Raw genomic sequence first — 26,412 nt, 5'->3', positions numbered from 1 at the left:
CATATATATGTAATGTGGCATGTTCAAAGGTTTGAACGGCACCGCTGAGTACTCTGCGTAGAGGCGACCCAAGAGAAAATGAGCTGAACTTACTGCAACTATATTGCAGTCGTGAAAGAAAATAAGAAAACAGAGGGTTTGGCAACAGCACTCCAAACACAAAACTCCCTTTTATAAATGGGAGCGCACTAGAGGACAGCTTACTCTCTTTTTACTTCTATATAGGCGTATTCGTGTTTACAGTGTGATATTAGGCCACTTCTTAGCTAAGGGCGGTACTAGTGCTGCGTGAACCGATGACAGTTGCTCAAGGAGCTGAAAAATCAAGGTATGTCTGACCTTCTTCATGTTTCGTTTGGGGCCCTGCGTTCACATGTTTCAGCGATGGCGCCTGGTAACCTGAAGAACTTCCTTCAGCTGGTGCTTTCTTTTGAGTCCCTAATTTCCACATTCGCAGCAAACTTCCTTGCGAACTAAAATGGATGGAGCTAAACCTCGTGGATCTCATATGCACCGAAAAGTGCCGTTTATATTGCAGTGGAACTGCGCTGGGAGTTTAAGCCGGATAGCTGAATTAAAACTATTATTGAAAGAGACATGTGTTCCAGTATTGGCCCTGTCAGAAGCTGGCCTGCCAAGCGGGAGATATTTACTGGATATGTCGCCCATAAAAACTGCAGCATAAAGTCATTTCCTGCAGGAAGTGCTGCGCTTTACATAAGAAGAGAAATTCCGCATGTTTCTCTAAGCGTTGTCGATCTTTGCACGGATGACATTGAGGTAGCGGCTGTGAGAATACAGCTCGGCTCTCGAACCCTTTCTATTGCATCCGTGTACGTGTCTCCGCGGAAGAAGGTAGCATTAGATTTGTTTCTACAGCAGCTCTGCGACCGCTGCCCAGCACCTAGAATCATCTGCGGTGATTTCAATGCCCATCATGCCGTTTGGGGTGACAGGAACACGGATTCCCGTGGACGCAAACTTGCAGAGGTTATTGACAGTTTGGACCTTTGTGTTAACAATGACGGAAGCCCCACTTTTTTCCGGCCTCCAGCCTCTGCGACAGTTATAGACCTGACACTGCATTCACCTGACGTCCGCGTGAGTTTGTCAACAGCGCCTGACCGCATGGGAAGTGATCACTATCCGATTTTTGTGTTTGCTGCCGACTTTCGTGTGCATGGTCCTAAAATTAGCAACGTGGTCAACTGGGACAAGTACAGAGAGCACCTAGAACGTGTTTCTGGTGATGTTGTTGACAAAATGCTTTCTAGTAAGCTAGCAGCAACTACGGCGGTCAAGTTACCTGATCATTTTCCGGCCCCGGATTTAAAACTCAGGAACCTTTGCGCAGCGAGAAGAAGGGCGGAGCGCCATCTCGTGCGGAAGAAGGACGACAGGCAACTGAAGACGACCTTCAATAGGCTGAACTCTGCTATTAGACGGCACACGAACAAGCTGTACAGGTCGCAATAGGCCTCATTCTGTGCTAGTTTGACTGTGTTCTCACCGATAACGAGAATATGGCCTGGAGAGTCTCGCCCTTCGAAGCCTATGAAGCTCTTGCAATACGCAAGGAAAAACCTATTGCGTGCTTGGCAGAGGAATTTGCAGATGCACTCGTACGCGCTGATTCTGGAATAGATATATATACCCTACCGGCTTCCTCCATGTCTATCATGGACGTCCCGTTCACGCTTCGTGAGCTTCAGACTGCGCTCAGTTGCCTGCGGCGCCGGTGTTCACCAGGTCCCGACGGCATCACCAATCAAATGCTGAATAATCTGCCCTTGCAACTCAGAAAGGAGCTCCTTAACTTCATCAATCGAGTTTGGGAGACTGGAATGTTCCTCCGTCATGGAAGGTGGCACATGTAGTTCCAGTACTGAAGCCTGGCAAAGACATGACAGACCTTGCCTCGTATCGCCCTGGGTCATTGACCTCCTGTGTAGCTTAGTTGATGGAGAAGCTGGCAAATGAACGCTTATCATTGTGGCTTGAGGACAGCAGGACACTGCCATCATGCATGACAGGATTCCGCCGAGGTCTTAGTGCCCAAGATAGCGTCTTAGACTTTATCAGTCACATTGAACACCAGAGAGCTTACGGCCTTTCCACCTTAGCCATTTTTCTTGATGTTGCGAAAGCTTACGACAGCGTGCTTCAGAGCTCAATTCTAAACAGTTTGCTAGGCATGGGTTTACAGGGCCATATGTTAAGATTCATTTACAAGTTTATAAGTGATCGCGCGGTTCGTGCACGGTTAGGGAGTACGTTAAGTACCGAAAGGGTTCTATCACGAGGTGTGCCTCAAGGAAGTGTTCTTTCCCCCACGCTCTTTAACGCCGTAATGGCTGGCCTACCCGATTCGTTGGAAAAAGGTGGTAGGCAAGTGCGTATGTCACTTTATGCTGACGACATCTGTATTTGGATTACTGGCTACCAGGACAAGCGATTAGCCCTGATAGCTCGACAGGCTATACTTTCGGCACAAGCTTACCTTCAAGGTGTGGGGTTGTCTCTATCAGTGGACAAATCCGGCTTTATTCTGTTTCCAGGTGTAGGAAGACGTCAAGCGCGGCTGAAGATAGACCTCGGTCACTCTTGCATCCGTCAATTCAACCACGAGCGTTTCCTGGGCGTCATTATTGACTTCCGTCTACAGTGGCGAAAAGCTGTAGACGCGATTGCTTCAGCTATATCTTCTCGTCTCAATGTGATCCGTAGAAGTGCACGTGAGCAATGGGGAAACCATCCTTCTTCAATGGTCAAACTTCATGAAGCGTTGGTGGTCAGCCGGATAATGTATCAATTACCTTTTATTTCCCCCTCGGCATCACAACTTGAGCGTCTCGAAGTTGTCCACAGAAAGGGCCTAAGAAGAACCATTGGAGTTCCCCAGGCGGCTGCGAATAAGGCAGTACTTCATGAGTCCCTATCGAAACCTCTTAGCCTTATAGCCTCTTAGAGACTATTAATGCATCTTGACCGCTTAGGACAGACGGTAGCTGGGCGATCCCTTCTCCAGCGTTTCTGCAAGAGATGAGTCGAAGGCTTACTTGGCACTCAATACTCTTAGTTATTTAGGCATTAATGTCCGAAGGCAAAGGAAACGGTTGAAACCCCCCTGGTTTTTTCCGACCCTCGACTGTAAGGTCACAATTCCTCATATGAGCGCAAAGCGCAGCTCTCCTTTGGCAGCAACGCGTTCGCTTGTACTGGAATACTTGGAAACAGAGTATGCCTGCCATCTTCAAATTTTCACGGATGGTTCTGTGTACAAGGTAAACAAGCTAGCGCAGCGGCTTTTTACATTCCTTCTTTGAACTGTAAGTTGTCCCTACGCTGTACTGCTGTCGTATCCTCCACAACGTCTGAAATTGTTGCTATTGAGGCGGCTTTACGGAAGTTAGGGTCTTGTCCGGCTCAACCTGTTGTCATCCTGATTCAAAATCTGCCCTTCAGAGGTTAGAGCGCGGATTCCCTACTGACGCCTTGTCTCTATGCTCTCTGCGCTTGGTGCAGAATCTGCACAGCAGAGGCTTGACTCTACATTTCCAGTGGGTGCCCTCTCACATAGGAGTCAACGGTAATGAGGTGGCAGACAGTCTCGCCCCTAAAGCTCTCTCAAGGATACCATAAAAATAATGTACCTCAATATGGGAAAAGTCTCTGCATGAAAACGGTGCTCGATCACTTCAGTACCCTGTGGAATGCGTCCCACAAGCCATATGTGACCAAGGGACTGAGAAGATCTCAGGCGACCCTTCTACATCGAATTCGCACGGCCTCTGCTCGCACTCCTGCATGGATGCATAACACCGGCATAGCATCGTCTCCGCTCTGCTCTTTATGTGGTGTGTGCGGGGATATCGAACATTATATTATGTACTGCCCAGAGTACAACGCGGAAAGGCATGTGATGTTCGCTTTCTTCAAGAAGACAGGAACCCGTCACAGCACAGTGCAGGACATTGTCTATCCGAGTGGAAACCAGACATGCAGAAGAGAGGCTACACGCCTTCTTTTAACATTTCTGCAGAACACGGATCTTGTTTTTAAATGGTGACAGCAGGAACGGACTATGGCCTACTGTGATTGAATCTGTGCGTAGATGGTGTCTTCCGGAGTGGCCTTCTTTATACTGTGAGTGAATGTGTGTATGGAGTGTGGCACTACAATGGCCTATGTTCTACTGTGACTGAATATGTGCATAGATGGTGACTTCTGGAGTGGATTGTGATGTGAACTGTGTGGATTGGTTGTGTGCATAGATGGTGACTGCGGGAGAGAATGTGTGCTATTATAAGAGACCGTGCGCTTAGCGGGGTAGATGCGGCATTGTTAATATTGAAGGGACGCTGTGGCGGAGCAATTGCCGGCAGAGAAAGCAAGGCTAAACCCACCTGTAGCATTCAACACCTCAACTCAACTCAGCTCAACAGTTGCTCCACTGTAGCGGAACATCTATACCGAAACAAGATCGATCATTCTTGGCGTAGTTTTCGGCTCAGAATATCTATGTGTCTGCACGCATCAGAGTACGGAAAAGCCTCTGGCTGCACTTTCATCGTTTCTAGACATGTTCGAAGTTATAATAAGTGTTACGTTATTATAAATGATGCTAAAAGCTTCCCTCCCGATTGCGCGGTTACTACGAAGCATAAGGACATCTTGGAAAAATAAAGCAGAAGTGATGACACATCGTGCACGATGAGAACAGAATGTGCAGAGGTGAATATGCCCAAGATGCCCACACTATGCCCGAGGTCTTGTATACCGTACGGCTGCGGTCTCCGAGCCCGGCTCTTTCCGGAAGCGCATACACACCTTCAGCGAGCTGACGCAAGCCTAAAGAGCCGAGCGCCTGCTCTACCCCCCAACCCTCGGTGGATAACTACCACCAGCTAGCTACTCTGCACTGACCTTTAGATTCGCACCCTCCCATCCCACTATATCCTCTTCCGCTCTCATCCCACTATATCCTTTCCTCAGCTGCTCTCTCTGCACCCACCCACACACTACCCTCCCCCACATCTTCCAATGCACGGCGGATCCTCCCCCCCCCCCCCCCTCGGTGCCTGGCGCACCTGATCAGCTGGGAGGAATGGGAAGTCCTGGTACGCTCCGTGGACCTAGACACCTAGAAGACCTCAACACACCGGGCCGCCGAAGTCTTGGACCGTCATCGACTCATGAACATCTGAGTGCAGTGGGGTCGTGTGGGGGCCCAAGGGCCTACGTGCCCTAGGCATTCTTCAGTCAAATGAAGTTTTTCCTCGTCCTCTAGCCTAAAGAAACCAGCTTCGAGAGACGCCTCCCGCTGCCTGTGAGCAAACTAAACATCTTCTTTCGCTTAACCTAGCGGCGACACTCCGTTTAACTCTTGCTCAAACATATTCAGAAAAAAGCGCATCGATTTGTGTATGTTGCTAGTGATAGGCCATCGCCTGTCACGACTTTTAATTTGAATCTCTGTTTGCCCATTACAATCTAGGCACAAGTAGCTCTGCCTTCGAATGTAGTTCAACAATTGTAACACTGAAACAAGACCACGCTTTCTTACACATAAGAAAAATCATAATCAGCCCCATGACATTCATTTCAGCAAATATGCCTCTCCCCCATTACTCTCACGAAGTTTGTTTTGCGCTACCTGTGAACACCTGGTCACCGCAAACTTCCTCATCTCATCCGCCGGCACGACTCTCGGATGCATCCTACGACATTTCCTCACTTGAAATTCATGCCGCTAGGTTGTCTAGCTATTGCTGTTATAGTTGTTGCTTCTAAAGCTAGCTTTCAGAATACATGTCCTGCTCATGCCCATTTCGTCTTCTTAGTTCGATTAGGAGATCATCATTTTCCGTTTTTTCTCTTACCCACTGTGTTCATTTTCTGTCTTTTTCAGGAAAGGAAAGTCCTACAATCTTCTGTCGAGATACTGTGTAAATATAACACCGGAATAACACTTTCTTTCCAAGTGCAATAATGAGTATGTGTTCGTATTGCTTCTGGAATTTCTACTGTAGGTGTATGTGTAATCCATTATCCTCTTTCTTTTACTCTTAACATTTCGTGCTCAACTGATCGTATTAAAACCCACCCTGTCATCGACAATAAAAATGATGAATGCAAAAATAAAGAAGCATATAAATGAGTTGACGCCAAGCATAGTATCTTAATCTAGAATTGCATTTTTCAAGAAATACCTTCTCCAGCGCAACCCCTGGCATTAGGCACTGCAAAGCCTTTTTCAATTACTCACACGAGAACCCGTTACTGGCTCTAGCCTAACAGCGGGTAGGCAATGCGAGAGAGAGGAATGCAGCCCGGTACTCACGATATCTGGACCGCACGCTAAAGTCCACTCCGGTTTTATTTCGAGCAGTCCCGAGTACATTTCCACGTTGGACGTAGCGCGCACAATTGCGTCACTGCTGACGGCGCAGACGAGGACAAATGGTCGCTCGTCAAAGTAGGCTCGTGTTCAAAGGTGAAGAGAAGTGACTCCATAGCAGCGGTCGTTTTTGCCGCGGCCTATCGATAAGGCAAGCACAGCTGCAGCCTAGGGGCTCCATCCGCCGTCGTTGCGTTCTGCCAGAAAGAATACAGGGTACACACGCCATGAGCGTCCGAGGAGTGCGCTGGTCCTTCAGCGAGTCCGCACCGCGGGACGACTGCAGTACGACGCTGCCGATATCGAACCCAAGAGCTGCCAGAGACGAACCGTTCCGTTGGAGCTATCACGGGGACCGTTGGCACCTTGAAAATGGTGAGCTGTTGCTCTCAAAGCGTAGAAATACCCTCATGTGACCTAGTTCGCTTCCGGCCGTAGTTATCTCTGCTCTCGCGATGGTTCTCCGCTAACGTTTACTGCTCGTTTTCAAGACTATGCGTAAGCCGGTTGATGCCAGTACTAAAATCACAGGAATGAAAATGAAAATTTGGTTTTGGGGAAAGGAAATGGCGCAGTGTCTGTCTCATATATCTTTGGACACCTAAACCGCACCGTAAGGGAAGGGATAAAGGAGGGAGTGAAAGAAGAAAGGAAGAAAAAGGTGCTGTAGTGGAGGGCTCTGGAATAATTTAGACCAACTGGGGATCTTTAACCTGCACTGACAACGCACAGCTCACGGTCGCCTTAGCGTTTCATCTCAATCGAAACGTAGCTGTAGCGGTCGGGTTCCAACCCGGGAACTCCGGATCAGTAGCCGAGCTCCCTAACCACTGAGCCACCGCGGCGGGCTAAAATCAGAGAACTTTTCTGATTTCAGGAATCTTTCGGGGCTGACAAGGAGCCAATATATCTGCTTCCCGCTCCATATCCCAAAGAGAGTTAACGGACAGTGTATTGAAACTGTCAGGAGGAAACCTCAACCGCACCACTCGAGTATCCCGGGTAGACGAAAAAAAATCAATGGGCTGCAAGATAAATCGGCCTAGTGCTGAAAACCAATAAAAAAAGGTACGATAGTTATTTGGGTAGGGAATGTGGCACTAAAGACCGGAAAACAAAGACTGAGAAAGAATTCTGCATTGAGATATCCCACAGGCAAGTAAGCTGGCTTGAACTTAGGGCCATTCGCAAAACAAAAATGCTTTCTTCCTCGTTTAGTCGACCTCATTGAAGGCTGAATAAAAATTGTTGAGTCAAATAGATATTCTTCTTAATTATAGCATTTCCTTCGTATACGAGTGAATGACGACATGATAGTGAATGATCCATTTCTTCGACGAAAAAGATAATAGATATGTTTAGCATATTTTTCAAGGTTCATGCTTGGACGCTGTATTAAGGTAGTTTTAGATGCTTTGTTTACTTCTATGCCATTCTTGAAATGTTGGTAGTTGGTTTCTTCTTGTAGACGCCTTAGACTTTTTGAAGGGGTAATGTTGCCAATTTTTCGTTGCTTCATTGTACAGGTATATTTTTGTTCGTGTTTTTGTGTTGAATTTTGTGAAGCAAAAGTCACTACAAGACCTGTAGAATGCAGACACAGGTAAAGAAAGCTCTCAATGACAGCATCTGACCTAAGGGGCTTTGACCGCCCTTAACAACTCCGGCTACCCCCAAAAAAAGTCTATGGCAGCTATCTCTGCCGGTGGCGGCTGTCTTTCAGAAACAAAACTGCACGAATAAAGTTATACATGAGGAGCAGTAGAGGCTGCAGGTGCGGAATTGTGCTAGCTAGATTTAAATGGACTGGAGCCTTTAAGCGCAGTGAAAATAAATATATTATTACTATGCATATTTGAATCATGAATGTACGAGAGAAAGCCTGAGACCCAAAGAAGACACGCTATTAGCTATATGACCTAAAAAGCGGCTGGAAAATTTGAGAAAAATTTTACATGCACAAGCATTTCACCGTTCTGAGAGCGAATACTGCTGATACACTTTAGGACATTGGCAGTGCAACCTGTCTGTGAGAATTCTGTCGCAAAGAACTTAAAACTGCGCACTGCGATCAAATATATGTACCTGAAGAAACTTTGAAAGGCAGGTAATCTTCTTCAACAGGCGGTATACTCAGTTTTTTATTTCTGTTTTAATGTACCGGGCTCATTGAAACGTTCCCATTGACAAGTAAACTGACCAGCGCATTTCTGTTTTCGAGTCTCTCTAAAAGAAAAAGGTTGCACGTGAAATACTCGTTGATATGAAAATCTAACGCAAAAAGTGCCGTCCAGTTGAGGAGAAAAACGCAACAACATGACACTGCAGCTGTGTACGCACTCGGCTTAAGTCAAAGGCTATAATGAGCAGGGCCGTATCACAGGTAGTAAAAGTTTTTTCTTAGCAAAAAAATGCCTGCACATCTCACATATTCAGTGGTGAGGATGTGAGAGGGCTAGCCGCAAATAGCTTTGTCATACCTACAGTAAGCGTCCGGTGTTGAGCTTCGTGTTGCTAGGACACGATGATCACCGATGCCATGTTGTCTGTGGCATCTGCTGTTTACCGTACGTGATCCTTATTTTTCACACCTTCCATTGGCGCAGGGTCAACAGAAATAAACATAGCACCACATATTCCGCATTCTTCAGAGACTCGTGGTAATTGTGGACCAGTTCCGCAGCTTGCTCTGACTCAATTGCTATAAATATATCATGAGATATTTCGCGCACACGAAGCAGGCAGTAACAACCTCTTCCGAAATGGGCATCTTCCGTATCAACTAGACGTTCTTGCCAGTTGGTCATCAATCCAAAGTGGCACATTTAGGATTCCACAAACGAAGAGAGTGGTTCCGCTTCCTAAGAAGGAACGCTCGCAGAAAGGTGGCACGGTACAGCAATAGAGCTGCGCATTCAAAGTTGTCATTTCCACATCAATACCCAGAACCGGTGATGTTTTGTTGGGTGTGACACGTAGTGCTCCGTTGAAGAGTTATTTTTACTATGAGAGGCAGGGCTCCGCTTCAGAGTTGCAACAAGGTGAAAGGATACTAGACACCCCAAAAAGACCAGCATGTTAAATGCCAGACATCTGCAAGTGGATGCGCACGCAAAAGCGTTTTATATCTTGTAAGCTCTTCGTAAACCGAAGCTGGATTTCGTTTACCCTATTAAGCTTACATGTGCAGCGATTGCTTAGAGGCAGAGCATGCGCCTCGTGTTCAAAAGGACCAGTGTTCCAATCCTGGTGTCGTGCAATTCTCCACCGGAGGAAGCAAAAACTCGCAGGCAGAATTGCAGTGGCACAGCCATGAAAGCTATTCAATAAGAGTAAGTTAACCGACATAACGAACCTTTATATGGAGCGAACGGAGCATTCTCTGAAGAGAGGTAGCTCAAAAGTTGTGAAAAAAACGAAGCATAGGCGAATATCAAATGTATGCGTTAAAGTACAAAGAGGGTACTGAAATTCGCAATATGTATAAGACAAAGTGTCAGAAGGGTCTCCCACAAATCTATACGGGAGCCTAATCATATCAGGGCGTAAATGACAGCGGCAGTAGCGCAGAGCAATTGGACATCCGGCCAGTAACGAAAGAGGAAGTAAAGAAAGCCAAAGGAGCAATCCAAAAAAAGCAGCTGATAAGGAAGAGGTAACAGCGCATCTTTTGAATGACAGTGTGGAGATTGCGCTGAAGAAATTGACACGCGATTATGATAATCGGCAATGCGAAATTTGTGCGAACCTCTAACACACATCATCTGCAACCGCTGGCAGGTGGCGTGTTGAGCAGTAAGACTCCATCTCCTATCTTCCCCTGGCAGCCACATTCCCATTGTCCATACCTCCACTTTGGAGAGCCTGGCGCTACTTCGGAAGAGCTGCAAGACACCATCTCCTATCTTCCCCTGGCAGCCACATTCCCATTGTTCATACCTCCACTCTCGAGAGCCTGGCACTACTTCGGAAGAGCTGATGGCTCATCTCCGCGTGCGCACACAAGGAGGGCAAATTCTACAGGCAAGAATGCTCGGAAAATGAAAGACGGTAGTACTGACATTCGACGGCCCTACAATCCCGCGCTACGTCATTTATTACGGCGGTGAAGAACAATGCCACCCATACAGGCCTACTCGACAAGTATGTTATGTGTGCCTCCGCACAGGTCATTGATCAGACGTGTGCCCGACTCCAAACGTCCGTGTGTGCCGCGCATGTGGTGAACACAATCCTCAACAAACCCACACGTGTGAAGTTAGGTGTGTGCTGTGGGCTGAAGCCCACCCTACCGGAACCAGGGAGTGCAAGGGCAAGCTGAAGTCTACTAGACCGTTATCGAGTAAGCCGCAAGACCAAGGCCAGGCGCGCAGGAAAGCAGCTGTTCGCTTCAGCCCAGCCGATGGCCCTGCAATCGGCAAAGGTTCTTGCAAGCGCTGGCTAAGCTCGGAGGAAGATTCCGGACGCACCAGCAGAAGCCGGTCCCGATCCAGAACCCGCTCATTAATTCGGAGCAGCAACAACCTACCTTGGGACCCTCAGAGCAAGAACGCTACTTCCCAAGGAAAGGAGAAGAACTCAAAACATATCCAGGTGGCGCAGCACGAGCCTCAGAACAAGAACGCTACTTCCCAAGGAAAGGAAAAGAACTCCAAACATATCAAAGTGGCGCAGCACGACAGCAGCAACAATACCAAGGTAGGCTGGAATCAGGTTGCTGACTCCTCAGCTCAAACACATAGTAATACACAGTGCACTAGCTGTACCCATTTAGAACGCGTTAACCGAGAGCTCAGCTCTCAAATAGCCGCGCTTCATGAAAGACTCAAACGCTTAGAAAATCCCAATTCCGCATCTCCTATGAACCCGGACACGATTCAGCTTGCAGCATGTTTACAGCCGCCACTGCCGTCAACGTCCGATGCAAAAAGCGTCGCCACTTCCACTTTCCATGAAAAATGCGGCGCCTCAGCTCCCACTACACCGACGCGGAGCGTGGCCGCTGCTGCCCAACCTCCATCAGACACCCCTCATTATGTGCCCATGGCTAATTTTGGTACAATGCAAGAAATCCTTCAGAATATAGCTACACAGCAAAAGCAAATGTTTACGCAGTTACAGCAATTCGGCTCTTAACTGCAACAACTCGGCACCGCTCACGATGATCTCCGCCGGACTGTATATGAACTTGAACATGGATCGCGAAAGCGTTCAGTCACGCTTGAAAATACAAGAATGAAAGCCTACCGTCGCTCGACCGTATCAGGCGACGTAAGCGATTCCGAATCAGTCCTTAGCCAGGATGGCGCAGCATAGAAATACCTACCATCAAGAAAGTTTAGAGATATGGCAGTGGAACTGTCGTAACATCAACCGCAAAAAAAGCTCCCTAAAATTCTTCATTCAAAACGCTATAACTCCGGACGTGATGTGTCTACAAGAAACAGGCACACAGCCTACTCTTACGGGATATTAAACGGTTATAAATGACACATCTCTTAGGGTCGCCACCTTGGTCTCAAAGACGATCACGGCTGTGCAGCACACTATGCACTATTCCAATCTACATCACGTCCTGGTTGAGATCATCCCTCAAAAACGTTGCAGGCCAAGCACTTTTATACTAAATCTGTACAGCCCACCTCGCAACACAAGAGAAGACTTCAGACCAATTATACATGAAACTATTCATATAGCAGGCTCGAACCAACTGGTCATACTCGGAGATCCGAACGCTCCCCACAGTACTTGGGGATATGCGGTCGACTCCCAATAGGGCAAACTTCTCCTGGAAGCGATGGATCAAGAAGGATTAGACCTCCTTACCGACGTTACAATCCCAACGAGAATTGGAAACAGCGTCAGTAGGGACACCTGCGCAGATCTAACCTTCTCGAAAAACATTGCAGCAGCTACTTGGACAAACCTGGGGGAACAACTAGGCAGTGACCACTACATCCTTAGTATGTCAGTGCCAACGTCTAAACTTCGCCGAACGCTCGGTGCAGTAAATATTACGGATTGGGAAGCTTATCGCAGGCGTCCCGCACCCGAGGAAGGCATCCAAGACATATCAACATGGAATGAACAGATCAGGGAAGCTCACAAAGCTAGCACACAGAGTATACCGCGCACCACGAAAACCCGGAAGTAGGTCGTCACCTCCTACACTTGTGGGAGGCTCGTCGTAGTCTCGTCCGCAGATGGAAGGTGCAAAATATAAACCGCAGGCTCCGACTTAGGATATCAGCTGTTTCCGAACAAGCCCAGGAGTACACAACGCAACTCGCTCAGCAAAACTGGAAAGATTTTTGTGCCTCCCTCAAAGGCACACTCAGCCCCTCTCAAACTTGGACCATACTAAGAAGCTTAATTGATCCGAGCAAAACCAAAACGACAGTCAATCGCACGTTGCAAGAAATTGCTTACAAATTTCAAGGAACAGATCAGGAATTGAAACAAGCCCTCCAAGACCAGTACATTGGCACTCATAGAATCCCGCCAAGCAATCTTCAATACACAGGAGCTCTGAACACTGATCTAGACGAGCCCATCACGGTAACTGAAGTATATGCGGCAGCAAGAGCCGCCAAACGTAATACAGCCGCAGGAGCAAAGTGACCAACGCAATGATAAGAAACCTTAGCTCAAAACATATTGAGCAAATGACCGACTACCTTATTGGCCTGCGGGAGGAAGGACGAGTCCAAAACGACTGGCGACATGCAGAGATTATCACAATTCCTAAGGCCGGAAAGCGGCCCACCCTTGAAACATTAAGACCGATCTCCCTTACATTCTGTCTCGGGAAACTCTATGAGCGAGTTATCCAAAACCGCCTCGTGAGTTTCATTGAGGACAGGGATCTCTTTCCACAGTCCATGATTGGCTTCAGGCGCGGTCTCTCAACCCAGGAAGCCTTTCGCTTGCTTAAGGAGGAAGTTCTTACAGGCATCCCAAGAGCAAGCGAGCATCTGATCCTGGCGCTTGACCTTAAGGGAGCTTTTCACAATATCTCCCACGAAGCTATTTTCCGCGAACTGAACTCCCTGGGATGTGGACAGAAGGTCTTTAACTACATTAGAGCTTTCCTCACGGACCGCACTGCAACAATTGGAATTGGAAATACCAGATCAGATACCATACCAATGCCAAACAAGGGCACTCCGCAGGGATCAATCATCCCTCCCCTCTTATTCAATATTGCCATGACAGGATTGGCTCGTCGGCTGCAGGAATTACCCTATATAGGATTTACACTGTATGCAGACGATATAACTATCTGGACGACTAAAGGATCCCTTGCACAGAAGGAAGAAGCCCTACAGGAAGCGGCATCGATTGTCGAAACATTTGCCGCTAGTAGTGGCCTTCGCTGTGCACCGGAGAAGTCAGAAGTAATCAGGGTGCACGGTCAAAATTACAAAAACTCTGGACCAATAGATCTCTATGTAGAAGGCCAATCGATTCGAGAGGTCTCTGTCATTAGAATTCTCAGGCTTTGGATTCAAAGTAACCTACGCGCTGGACATACCATAAAAACTCTCAAAACAACCACCCCCCAAATTACACGTATGATTCGTCGTATAACACGCCACAAGAAAGGCATGCGCGAGGAAGATACTGTTCGTCTTGTACAGTCCTTAGTTATCTGCAGAATAGCATACGGCCTTCCGTATCATCATCTCACAAAGGGAGAATTTAATCAGGCCGACACTGTCATTCGCAGCGGGTACAAAACAGCTCTCGGCCTTCCTGCAAGCAAATCGACCGGGCGTCTAATCGAGCTTGGAGTCCACAACACCTTTCAGGAGATCAGAGATGTGGTATTAGCATCGCAGAGAGCCCGACTCCAACAGACCACCTCCGGAAGAGCCATTATTCAGCGCATTGGTACACCACGAGATCTACAAGAGCTCTGGCGACACACTTCCCTAACTGCAAACATAAGAAGACAGATCTTGGTGGCTCCGCTACCAAAACATATGCATCCAGAAATCCACAAAGGCAGACGGGAGGCTAGGGTCACTCATCTACGCCTGCGTCTAGAGTCAGACCACAAAGCAGTCTATGTAGACGCGGCGGCGTACACTGAACCGAGCATCTTTGTTGCAGTCGCCCTTGGCCACAATTTTCAACTACTGACGAGTGTTTCACTCCGGGCTGAGGATCTGCCGCGGCGGAAGCCTCCGCCATCGCCCTTGCCATAAGACATTGTGATCTGGCGGACAAATCAGCTCACATAATAACTGACTCGAAGCGAGCCTGTCAATATTACATTACAGGGAGAGTCCCAAAAATGACAGCGGCTCTACTAATACCGTCGGGCCTCTCACACTTCAACGCCCCGATAACATTACTTGGGCCCCGGGCTATTCAGGTCTTGAAGACACCTAGGCGGCAAACGATCTAGCTCGTGAGCTAACAAACCGAGCGGATCCTTGCCCGCACCTCACCCCCTACCATCAAACTATGGGGAACGGCTGGAGATGCTTAGATTAGATCGTAGAATATATCCTCCTCCCCATATTAAACTCACCACAGAAGAAGCCACATTTTGGAAGCGAATAAAAAACGAATACCTTCCCCAACCTGTACTTGTACAGCTTCATTCACCCTTTCAAATACCGCCCCTTCTGTCCATGGTGCGGCAAAAAGCCTCCGCTGTTTCACATTTCCTTGAATTGTCCCCAAAAAACCACCTCATCTAAAAACATTACAGACATCATACGAGCAGTGGGAGGCAGCCCTGACCAGCAATGGTCTGGAGGACCAGTGCCGCATCATCAGACTGGTCCAGGCATCCGCCCAAGCCACCGGAGTCCTGAACTGAGGAGTCCGCCTACCTGACTCGTAGAACACTTCAATGAAATAATAAATGTTTTATTTCTCTCTCTCCACTCTCGAATTGGCAGGTGCCGTTTCGATCTGCTAATACCTGCCAACATGCCACTTGTTGCACGCCGTAACACGCCGTCTTCCAGGTGGCGTGTTGCGCCTTCGAGAAAACGGAACGCAGGAACAAGTGCTTAAGAGCTGCATTGCAAAACTACCACACTGTGTACGCACTGCCTTAAGATCTGGAACGCACAGGAGTCATGGAAGGCCCCTGACCTCATCTTAATCCACAAGAAAGGAGGCCTTACGGACTTGAAAAATTAGGTGCCCAGCAGCGTTTTCTTCGTTGCCTATAAGGTATTTACTAAAAATCGCTTATAGTGTAAGTATAACCATAAACGTCAATCACCCAAGTGATCAGGCAACCTTTCATAAAAGCTACTCCACAATAGACTACTTTCACACTATCAATGAGGTGACATTTCAATGCAATAATGTAACCAATACCCACACATGGCCTTCACAGATTACAAGAAAGCATTTGGCTGAGTCGAAACCTCAGGATTCAAGCAGTGATTGCGGATCTATGGTGCAGAGGAGCGTTATTTATAAATATTGGAAGATATTTATACTGGATGGACAGCCGCCATTGTCCTCCATGCCGTCAGCAGTAAAATTCTAATAAGGAAGGTATCATACAAGGACAAACGGTCGCGCCCATGCTATAATTATAATTGTTTTTTGGGGAAAGGAAATGGCGCAGTATCTGTCTCATATATCGTTGGACACCTGAACCGCGCCGTAAGGGAAGGGATAAAGGAGGGAGCGAAAGAAGAAAGGAAGAGAGAGGTGCCGTAGTGGAGGGCTCCGGAATAATTTCGACCACCTGGGGATCTTTAACGTGCACTGACATCGCACAGCACACGGGCGCCTTAGCGTTTTTCCTCCATAAAAACGCAGCCGCCGCGGTCGGGTTCGAACCCGGGTACTCCGGATCAGTAGCCGATCGCCCTAACCACTGAGCCACCGCGGCGGGTGCGCCCATGCTATTCAACTCCTGTTTATAGGTGGTATTCAGAGGCCTTAATTGGGAACAGTTGGGGATAATAGTTAATGCAAAATACGGCAGTAATCTGCAATTCGCTGATGGCATTGCCTTGCCAAGTCACTCAGGAGATGAACTGCAAAACATGATGAATGTCTTATCGATGCAGAGGTGGTCTGTAAATAGTATACATATAACCAAACTAATGTTGGACAGTCTTGGAAGGCAACAGCCGTTTACGAATAGTAGTGAGATGCTGGAAGTGGTAAGTGAATACATCTGGTTATTGTAGGTTGTGACCGCAGGTCTGGATCACGAAAGTAAACTAACTAGATGGGGAATAAGGTGCAACGCATTTCACAGGTTAGCTCAGATCATGAATGGCACTTTACCAATACGTCTCAGAGAAATAAGTATATAACAGCTTATAACAGCTGTATCTTGCGGGTACATATGATGCAGAGAAGCGGAGTCTCACCAAAAGGGTTCGATTTAAGGACGACACAACGAGCTATAAAAAAGAAAATGTTAGCTTTAACGTTAAGAGACAGAAATAGAACAGAGTGGGTCTGGGAACAAGTGTGGGTTAATGATATCCCAGTCGAATTCAAAGGTAAGAAATGGGATGTCCACAGCATCTAATGCGAAGGCAAGTTAACCTCTGTTCTTTAAGTGTAAGAGACGGAATTATAGGTGAAACTAAGGGTAGCAGACGTAGGCACAGAGGTGTGGAGATGAGAATGAGATGTTTGCTGGAATACGGAGGCCGCAGCTGGCACGTGGGGGGGGGGGGGGGATTAGTTGGAGAGTTATGCGAGAGACCTCTGCCCTGAGGCGGACGTACTCAGGCTGATTATGATGAGTAGTCGTAGAAAGTTATTTATTAAAGCGTCGCATGTAAACAAAAATTGGCCTTATCTGGTAACGTGCATTTCTGACGGAGGCTGAAGGAAAATTGTCTCTGTTGAATGCCATGACAAACAGAAATAAAAATCGAACTTATATTCGGCAGCACTGGGGAAAATCTGCAGGAAGCGTGCCTTTCTATTTATTGGTTTCTGACTGCTAGAAACATACCTGGACGCAATACGCCCACGGATGCAAAATAGGCAGAACTATAGCGTTATGAAATAATGTTCGAGCTGCTTTAGGCAGTTTGGGAAGAAAGAGAGAGAGAGAGAGGGGGGGTCTTCGTCATGTCATGCTCTGTAAAATAGTTATTTCAACGTGAGATATATGCGGAGCTCTTCCTCACACATCTGGTGGGACGGAGGCAGCAGCTGGAGTCATTTTCATAAGTCAAAGCCATCACGCAGCAGGTGTTGTGCGCGCCGCTGCCTTCAAAGCGCAAAGACGGAGATCGTTGGGGCACCAGCTCTCTCTTTGCAGTCTTGTTTGAAGATCACACAACATGGCACACATCTTAAAATACTCTAAATGAGTAATGTATTGATTTGCAAATGATCCCGAACATTCATTTGACAGCGCTGCTGTCGTCCTTAATGTTAGCGAGAAGCACGTACGCGTTTCTAAACCCTTTTTTTATTTTTCAACTCCAGTCATTGACGGTTCACTCACTTTATCAGAACATTAAAAAAAAACGCGACCTTAACACTCCTGGAAAAAGAAATCGCGTTTTCAACGCACCTTCAGTGATAATTCTTTGATTGCAGTTCAGAAATATTATTATATTGTATTAATTATTTACAGCATATCCACCACTTTAAAAAAAGTACTTTTCATACGATTATGGCGCCTAGGATTCGCAAACTCAGGCCTGTGCTTGTATACGAACATCTGTTTCATAAGGAACATCATCATCAGCCTGACAACTCTCACTGCACGGCAAAGACGTTTCCCATATCTCTGCAATTAACCCTCTGCTTCTCAGCTGCGGCCATCGCATCCCCGTAGGTTTCTTAATTTCTTCCGCCCACCAAATTTTCACCCGTTCCTGGTGCGCTTGTTTTTTCATAGAATCCATTCTGTTCCCCTTAAGAACCATCAGTTTATGGTTTATGGTTTATGTGTGTTTAGCATCACGAGACGACTGAGGCTTTGAGGGACGCAATAGTGAAGGGCTCCGAGAATTTCAACCACCCCGGTTTTTTAACGTGCACTGACATCGCACAGTACACGGGCCTCTATATTTCGCTTCCATCGAATTTCGACCGCCACGGGCGAAATCGAACCCACGTCTTTCGGGTCAGCAGTCGAGCATCATAACCACTGCGACACCACGGCGGCATTAAGGACGATCTGTTACGTTGCCCTCGGATTACATTCCCTGTCCATGCCCACTTCGTCCTCATGATTTGGATTAGGGTGTCATTAACTCGCATTTGAATGCTGATTCACTCTGTCCTCTTCCTGTCTCTTAACGTTAAACCTATAATTTCCCTTTACATAGATCGGTGTGTCGCCCTTAACTGATCTTGAACCATTTTCTTTAGCGCTCACGTTTCTGGACCATACGTGAGAACCGGTATGACACAACTGTCCTAAAGCAATACATCAGTCAAATAGAATGAGGAAAAAGTAACGCGGTATAACAGCTTTTGATATTGAGAGGGAATGTAACACACTAACGGGCCTATCTAATGCAGCTGGCATGCAAATCCACTCACTTTACAGAAAGAAGCTACACTAGCGCGTACAATTCACATGTAACATACCTTTACACAATCATTTGAGCCTACACACACAGAGCAACCCCACTTCAAAATCTAGACCGCCAGGCCATTACCATTCGCAGACACTCAGCGCACTACGCTGTAGCAGGTGGATAACTGAGCAAGTCGGTAATATTCCACCATTCACAAAACAACGCGAATCAAGACAACCGACAAAGAAGCACAAATACGTATGTAGACTCTGAAGCAATACAATGTAATTTAACCGAAAACATATGTTGAAGAATGATAGGACCATTGTTTTAATTAGCATGCAGTTTTATGCACGCTCAAAATGGACAATGGTACCGCTCAATTCAAAACTAGTCGCCAAAGCATACACAAAGCTCTAAATGATTATCATTACATGCATCAAGATCCCCCGTACATCTCTGAAGGGCTTCTAGAATTAACGTCGAGATATTTATAACCAACCTGGCGGCCACGGCGGGCTGCGTGTTTTGCGTTCAATGTTCGTAGTAAGTGGACTCCTTAGATTACAAACCAGATTACAATGTCCGTCTGAAGTAGCATTTACTCCTATAAATTGCACCACGCGTGCCTATTTCTTCAAAGCAGGTACTACCACGGCACTTTCCAGGCTTTGTTCTCCTCCCGTAGATCCTTGATGCCGAAAGTCTGCTTTGATGACTGAAGCATTCATGGCAGCAGTTGGCGGAGCGGCCGCATTAATGGTATTCCTAAGGGGAAGGGAATGCCTGTCCTTTGCTGTCAACTGCTTCGTCAGAGTACGGATCTGAGATGTTATGTCCGCACGAACGTATCTACCCGGGGCAACATCCGGCATACTATGCATGAACAACACTTGGTTTCAAATCTTAATGCTTTTGATCATGGTGTAATCGACAGCGTAATCTTTCATTTCTTGGTCCATGCAGTGACGAAAGTAGCTCAGCGCAAGTATGAAAAGCTTTGCACTCTCGGCTATCTGGCTGGGCCTGCGCATGGTAGCAGCACCAAAGGTGAAGCCTACAGAGCAGGCAATGTATATCACGTGGGCAGCTTCGGATATCAAGGTATTCAAACTTTTAAAGTCGCTGCCGTTACTTGGTCCACGACCGCGCACATTACTTCCAATTTCGACACTGCCACTGCTCGGCGCCCAAGGCGCATCTGCTTCCATTTCGGATGCGGCAAGCTCTCAGCTGGTGTTCGCGCAGACGATGACGGACCTTATAGGTCGTCGTCGTGCGCTTGGAATGCGGTTACCTGCAGTTTCAATGCCACCTTTATTTCCTTTTTCTGGGCCGACATGTTCTTTGCGGGTGGTGTCGCAGTAACCGAGAAACGCTCTTCGGTCTCAGCGCTAAGCTGGAAGCGCTAGCTTTTCAATTACCGGGGCGCCTTTACGGCGCCTCCTCGTTCGCTAGAACCGAGTGACGCGGCCACATTTGTTCATTGTAACTGCGACGAGTTGCCGTTGCCCTAAACACATATTTTGACAGCAGCACCACACTCGTTCATAATAAGCGAGCGTTCGTTATATCTGCGGTCGTTATAACTGGGCTGGTCTCAAGCAAAAAAAAAAAATTCGTCGTCGAAAAGCTCTACACATAATTGGCTACCTCTTATATGTATTCATAACGAATAAACTTTGCTTCTGATTTGCAGGTGGGCTTAGCGCGAGGCAAACAAGGACAAGAGAGCGACATAGGATGAGCACTAACGTGCAACTGTAAGGAACGGAAGTAACGGATAGCTTTTGTTGCTGACTGGATCCTGGAGCGGTTTTTGGCCGTCTCGAGTTGCATGATTATCACCTCCGAATTTCTAGGGTTTTGCTGCTTGAAAGTGGAAACGGCAGTTTCGTTTCCTTTCAGTGCCATTTTTCTCGTCGTTTAGCCCCATAATATCTTGATTCAGGTTGTCTCTACCCAGCCCCCTCGTCTTAATCAGTGGATAGCTGGGCATGCGCATTCAGGTTCTCGAGCTCATAATTCTGATTCCGTTACTTTAAGTGGCTAGTTAGCGCTCGTCCTGTGTCCCTCTCTTGTCCTTGTTTGTCTCGCGCCAAGCCCACCTGCAAATCATGAATTACCAACTGGCCCAAAACTCCACTTTGCTCGAACTTTGACCCCATGAGCTCTCTTGGTCTTAGAATAGGATACACTTTATTGCTGTAACAAGGTCTTTCGGTCAGACAGAGGTCTTACTCTTCGAGCAGATGTCTCCCTCTGTCTTGCAGAGGTCGGCGCCCCTATTCCAGGGCACCGCTGAGTTTGGCCGCTCACTGGGCATGGATGACCAATCCTCTTTGGAGGATTGGGTTGCCGCTGAAGAGCACACTCTCCCACTTCTCCGCACTCGGATTTTCTGAGCTATGGAATGCTTTATTTCTGTCACATTCCCAAGTGATATAGTATAGGGTGGGTGTTGCACCGCACCATGGGCAGATGTCCCTGTATTGCTTCGGGAACATTTTGCTAAGGGTGTGTATAAATATCTCTTGGTATTGATCCCGATGGCAGGACAAAATACTCGCCTTCGTGCGAGCGAACAGCGGCCTTCTCCCGGTACTCAGGTGAGTTCAAGTGTTTTGGCGAGCGAATTCAGCAAGTGACTAGTCTCTCTATAGAGTTCCTTTCTTGCGAGGAGAAGCTCATACACAGTTCCGCAACCGAAAAACATAGTACAGAGGTTTATATTTCTTTATCGTATTTGACCCCGTACCTCACTGTTATTTAAATTAGTGAAAAAAACGTTAAACTCATCGTTATCTCATAGATAAAAGGCATTGTCTCGTTCTGCTTTCAGTTTTCATCGCTAAAAAAATTCTAATTTAACTAACGGTAAATTACCATCCGGACGCTTCAAGGTACCAAGTGCCTTATATTTTTAAATTATATTCGGGACCTACCCAGTATTGTGAAATATCTGATGGCGATTGCGTGTTTTCTGGTTTCTCACGACAAACTCCTCACAAGGATCGCTGAACTTTGTAGTCAGACCTCGACAAAATAACGTCTTGGTTCTCTCGCTGTTATTGTCTGTAAACGTCACAAAAATAAGATGGTAGAATTCCCCTCGCGGTGTGCGCATTTCCAGCAATTGCTTACTAAACAACAGAAGCCTAGAAGTGACTGGAGCATGTAGATACCTTGGCGTATATATATATATATATATATATATATATATATATATATATATATATATATATATATATATATATATATATATATATATATATATATATATATATATATATATATATATATATATATATATATATATATATATATATATATATTGTCAAGGCGTTTATTTGAAGCACAGGTCGGTTGGTCTTGGTTGACCGGCGACACGACGGGCACACTCACAGGCGTCGTTCGAAAAAACCCAGCTGCACTTCGTCTGCTTCTTCGTTGTCCCGCTTGAACTCGTCCGCTTCTTCGCTGCGCTGCGCCGGCAGTCAGTTTTCCTCTGGGAGAGGGTCCGGGCGGCGGAGCATCGGAGAAATGGAACGTCGACGAGGGGAAGGCGAGCGGCGAGTAGGGTACTGGGAGCGATGTGTAGAGGAGGCAGAAGAGACATTAGGCAAGGGCGGCCCGGAATCGTAGCGGAAATTGCGCATGAAATCGCCAGAACGAGGAGATCGCTGACGGCAAAAGCGTGCGACATGGCCCGGAAGGCAGCAGGAATAGCATATCGGTCGATTGTCCTCGGTACGCCAGGGGTTCGTAGGGTTTCGGCGGGGTCGACGAACCGGGACCTGCGGCGGGGGTATAGACGGCGGTGGAGCATAAAAGGCCGGGCTGCTAGGGTAGGCGGCAGAGGTGGGCGAGCGCCGTGTACCGGTGACTGCTTCAGCATAGGTGAGCGGCGCTGCCACAGGAGGAGGTGGGGGACTGGATGGCAGAACTGCAGCGACCTGCTCCTGAATAGCACGACGGATAGTGGGCGTGATAGATGGCGGCAGGTCGTGCGGAGGGCAGACGGGGTCGGGAATGTGATGCAGCAGAGAAAGCTGGCGAGCTATCTCTTCGCGGATGAAGTCTTTAACCTGCTGCATGAACAGGGACTGCTCAGCAGACGAGCCACCAAGGGCCAAGCCAGCAAAACCCCCCGCAGGCGCGCCGGACTGCCGCGTAGATGCGCGTTGCTTGCGGAGTTCGTCGAAGCTTTGGCACAGCTGGATGACGGTAGCGACGGAGGTGGGGTTCTTCGCCAGCAGCATCTGGAAAGCGTCATCGGCTATGCCTTTAAGTATGTGGTTGACTTTATCCCCTTCGGACATGGAGGGGTTGACACGCTTGCACAGGTCAACGATGTCTTCGATGTAGCTTGTGAACGTCTCGGAAGGGAGCTGAGATCGAGCACGAAGACGTTGCTCGGCGCGGAGCTTCCGGACGGCGGGGCGGCCGAAAACGTCGGCGAAGCTCGTTTTAAAGGACGACCAGGTGGGAAGATCGGCCTCATGGTTGCGAAACCATAGGTTGGCAACGTCCGTTAGGTAGAAGAGGACGTTGCTAAGTTTCACGGAATCGTCCCAACGATTGTAAGTGCTGATGCGCTCATAGGAGGCCAGCCAATCGTCGACGTCTTGGTTATCGGTGCCACTAAAAGGAGAAGGGTCACGCTGGCGCTGCACCCCGTGACAGAGTACGGTGGCAGGGATGGGCTGCGATGGTTCACTCGGACCTTCCGGCATGGTGGCGGAGACGAGGAGCGTTCCACTTCGAAGTTCCAGGATGAGGACCGGGACGGGAACCGAGGCACCTCCACCAAATGTCAAGGCATTTATTTGAAGCACAGGTCGGTTGGTCTTGGTTGACCGGCGACACGACGGGCACACTCACAGGCGTCGTTCGAAAAAACCCAGCTGCACTTCGTCTGCTTCTTCGTTGTCCCGCTTGAACTCGTCCGCTTCTTCGCTGCGCTGCGCCTGTCGGTCCCATTACAAATATATATATATATATATATATATATATATATATATATATATATATATATATATATATATATATATAAATATATAAGTATCTGCATGGTTATTTTTGTGCTGCTCTATAAGTAATTTTCTTTAAGCGATTTATTAATCTGAGTACTATAATATCCCACTAATAAGCACAACACATAAAAAAAGAAAAACATTCCCCTATGCACCTTACTTTCGGTGATGTTGGCTCCCTTCATAAGTTTGTCAAACGGGCCCCTCGTTTCCTTTAACTTATCTGCTAATAGCTTAACGAGGGTCTCGGTTCTGGCAGTCTTGACGCCATAGGTAGCATAAGAGGGCTCTCGCACAGTTTCCGCCCTCGCCGTTAGATGACGTTCCACGTCAGGCTCGCGGTATTACAGGACGTGCTACGTCCGCCGCTATGGTCGAGGGTGGCGCTGGTGAACACTCTCGAGGTTCACTTACAAACAATGAACATAAATACCCACGAGAGCAGCAGATTGGACAGCCGTCGCCGTAGCTCAATTGGTAACAGCACCGGACGCGATATTCGGAGGTGGTGGTTTCGGAACCCACCGGCGGCATGATTGTTTTTTCTGCTGCTTTATAAGTAATTTTCTTTAAGCGGTTTATTAATATAAGTACTATAATATCCCACTGATAAGCACAACACATAAAAAAAAGAAAAACATTCCCCTATGCACCTTAGTTTCGGTGACTGTTGGCTCCCTTCATAAGTTTGTCAAACGGGCCCCTCGTTTCCTTTAACTTATCTGCTAATATTTTAACGAGGGTCTCGGTTCTGGCAGTCTTGATACCATAGGTAGCATAAGAGGTCTCTCGCACAGTTTCCGCCCTCACCGTTAGCTGACGATCTACGTCACGCTTGCGGTATTACATGACGTGCTACGTCCACCGCTATGGAAGAGGGTGGCGCTGGTGAACACTCTCAAGGTTCGCTTACACGCAAAACATAAATACCCACGAAAGCAGCAGATTGGACAGCCGTCGCCGTAGCTCAGTTGGTAAGATCACCGGACGCGATATTCGGAGGTCGTGGGTTCGGATCCACCGGCGGCATGGTTTTTCTGCTGGTTGATAAGTAATTTTCGTTGAACCAATTGATTGGAATTATGAATTAAAAAGAAATAGAAAACATTCCCCAATGCATCTTGGTTTCGGTGACTGTTGGCTTCTTTAATATGTTTGTCAAACGAGCCCCTCATTTCATTTGCCTTGTCTGCTAATAGTTTAACGGGGGTCTGGGTTCTGGCAGTCTTGATGCCATAGGTAGCATAAGAGGGCTCTCGCACAGTTTCCGCCCTCGCCGTTAGATGACGTTCTACGTCACGCTTGCGGTATTACAGGACGAGCTACGTCCACCGCTATGGACGAGGGTGGCGCTGGTGAGGTGAACACTCTCAAGGTTCGCTTACACGCAAAACATAAATACCCACGAAAGCAGCAGATTGGACAGCCGTCGCCGTAGCTCAGTTGGTAAGAGCACCGGACGCGATATTCAAAGGTCGTGGGTTCGGATCCCACCGGCGGCATGGTTGTTTTTCTGCTGCTTGATAAGTAATCTTCTTTAAAACTAATTGATTGGCACTAGATATTAAAAACAATAGACACATTCCCCTATGCACCTTGGTTTCGGTGACTGTTGGCTTCCTTAATATATATATATATATATATATATATATATATATATAATCATTCTATTAATATAACTCTAGCTTCTGCCAAAATTCCCTTCGCTTTATCGAGTGTGACCTACAAATTGGCTGTGGTTTAGCTCTGGTTAACCCTAGTTGAATTGCGAAAGCTTCGTTTCCTCGGCACGTCGTCTACGCAGCGTCGCATTCCGACGCTCTCGAGAACTGAAACCGGTCTCTTCCGCAGTTGAAGAGTCACTTCGGGGCGTGACACAACTTCTAGCCGCACCGTCGTTACGCTTCTCGAGTCGTGCGGCGCGTTCTTCTGGCGTGTATTGTGCGCGTTAATTGTCTCTTCCTCGCTTCGCTCTGTCGTTGTCTCGTCTCTTTCGCCCTCTCCATAACGATTACAATACACTGAGGCGAAGCGCGTATATATACACCCCCGCGAGGCGACACCTCCTCTCCCTCTACCCCCGCGGAGCACATCTGGAGGAGCGAGCGGCGACGGCAACGGCGTCGACGGTGGCGCCGTCGGTTGGAGCGCGGCTGCGGCGTTGCTAGGCAAGAGCGGCTCAAGGTCGTTCGTCCGTCAACGCATACGGCATACGGCGCGACGAGCCGAAATAGCTCGCTGGCTAGCGCAGTAAAGGTTTCGCGTTAAAAGAAGCTCCAGTCAGCGTTAGAGGACTTGCGTAAGAAACGCTAATCCGTCCCAAACTAAAATCAGCGTTTTGATTGTGAACAGGCGCATTTATTAATGCGTGAGCATTGTATGGCTGTGTTTGCGGTTTCGTGCCATCACGAGGTTGTCATCACGATAATGTTCGAACGAATTGAGGTATTAGAAAAAGAATGGTTGTTTTAAATAGAGCATCCGAAAA

At 47.6% G+C, this 26,412-nt stretch overlaps 1 protein-coding gene across 1 annotated transcript in view; it reads left to right on the top strand.

The window, feature by feature from the left end:
* The first annotated feature begins 6,435 nt into the window (after positions 1-6,435).
* The window catches only part of LOC144132486 (solute carrier family 4 member 11-like), a 70,327-nt gene continuing 50,350 nt past the window's right edge, over positions 6,436-26,412 (top strand). The window contains exon 1 of the mRNA XM_077664933.1: positions 6,436-6,775. Coding sequence (XP_077521059.1) covers positions 6,628-6,775 — 148 coding nt within the window. The 5' untranslated portion in view covers positions 6,436-6,627. The remainder of the gene's footprint in view (positions 6,776-26,412) is intronic.

The sequence above is a fragment of the Amblyomma americanum genome, chromosome 5 (assembly GCF_052857255.1).
Source record: "Amblyomma americanum isolate KBUSLIRL-KWMA chromosome 5, ASM5285725v1, whole genome shotgun sequence".
NCBI lineage: Eukaryota > Metazoa > Arthropoda > Arachnida > Ixodida > Ixodidae > Amblyomma > Amblyomma americanum.
The sequence above is the reverse complement of the archived record's forward strand: the minus strand, read 5'-3'. Positions and strand labels throughout refer to the sequence as shown.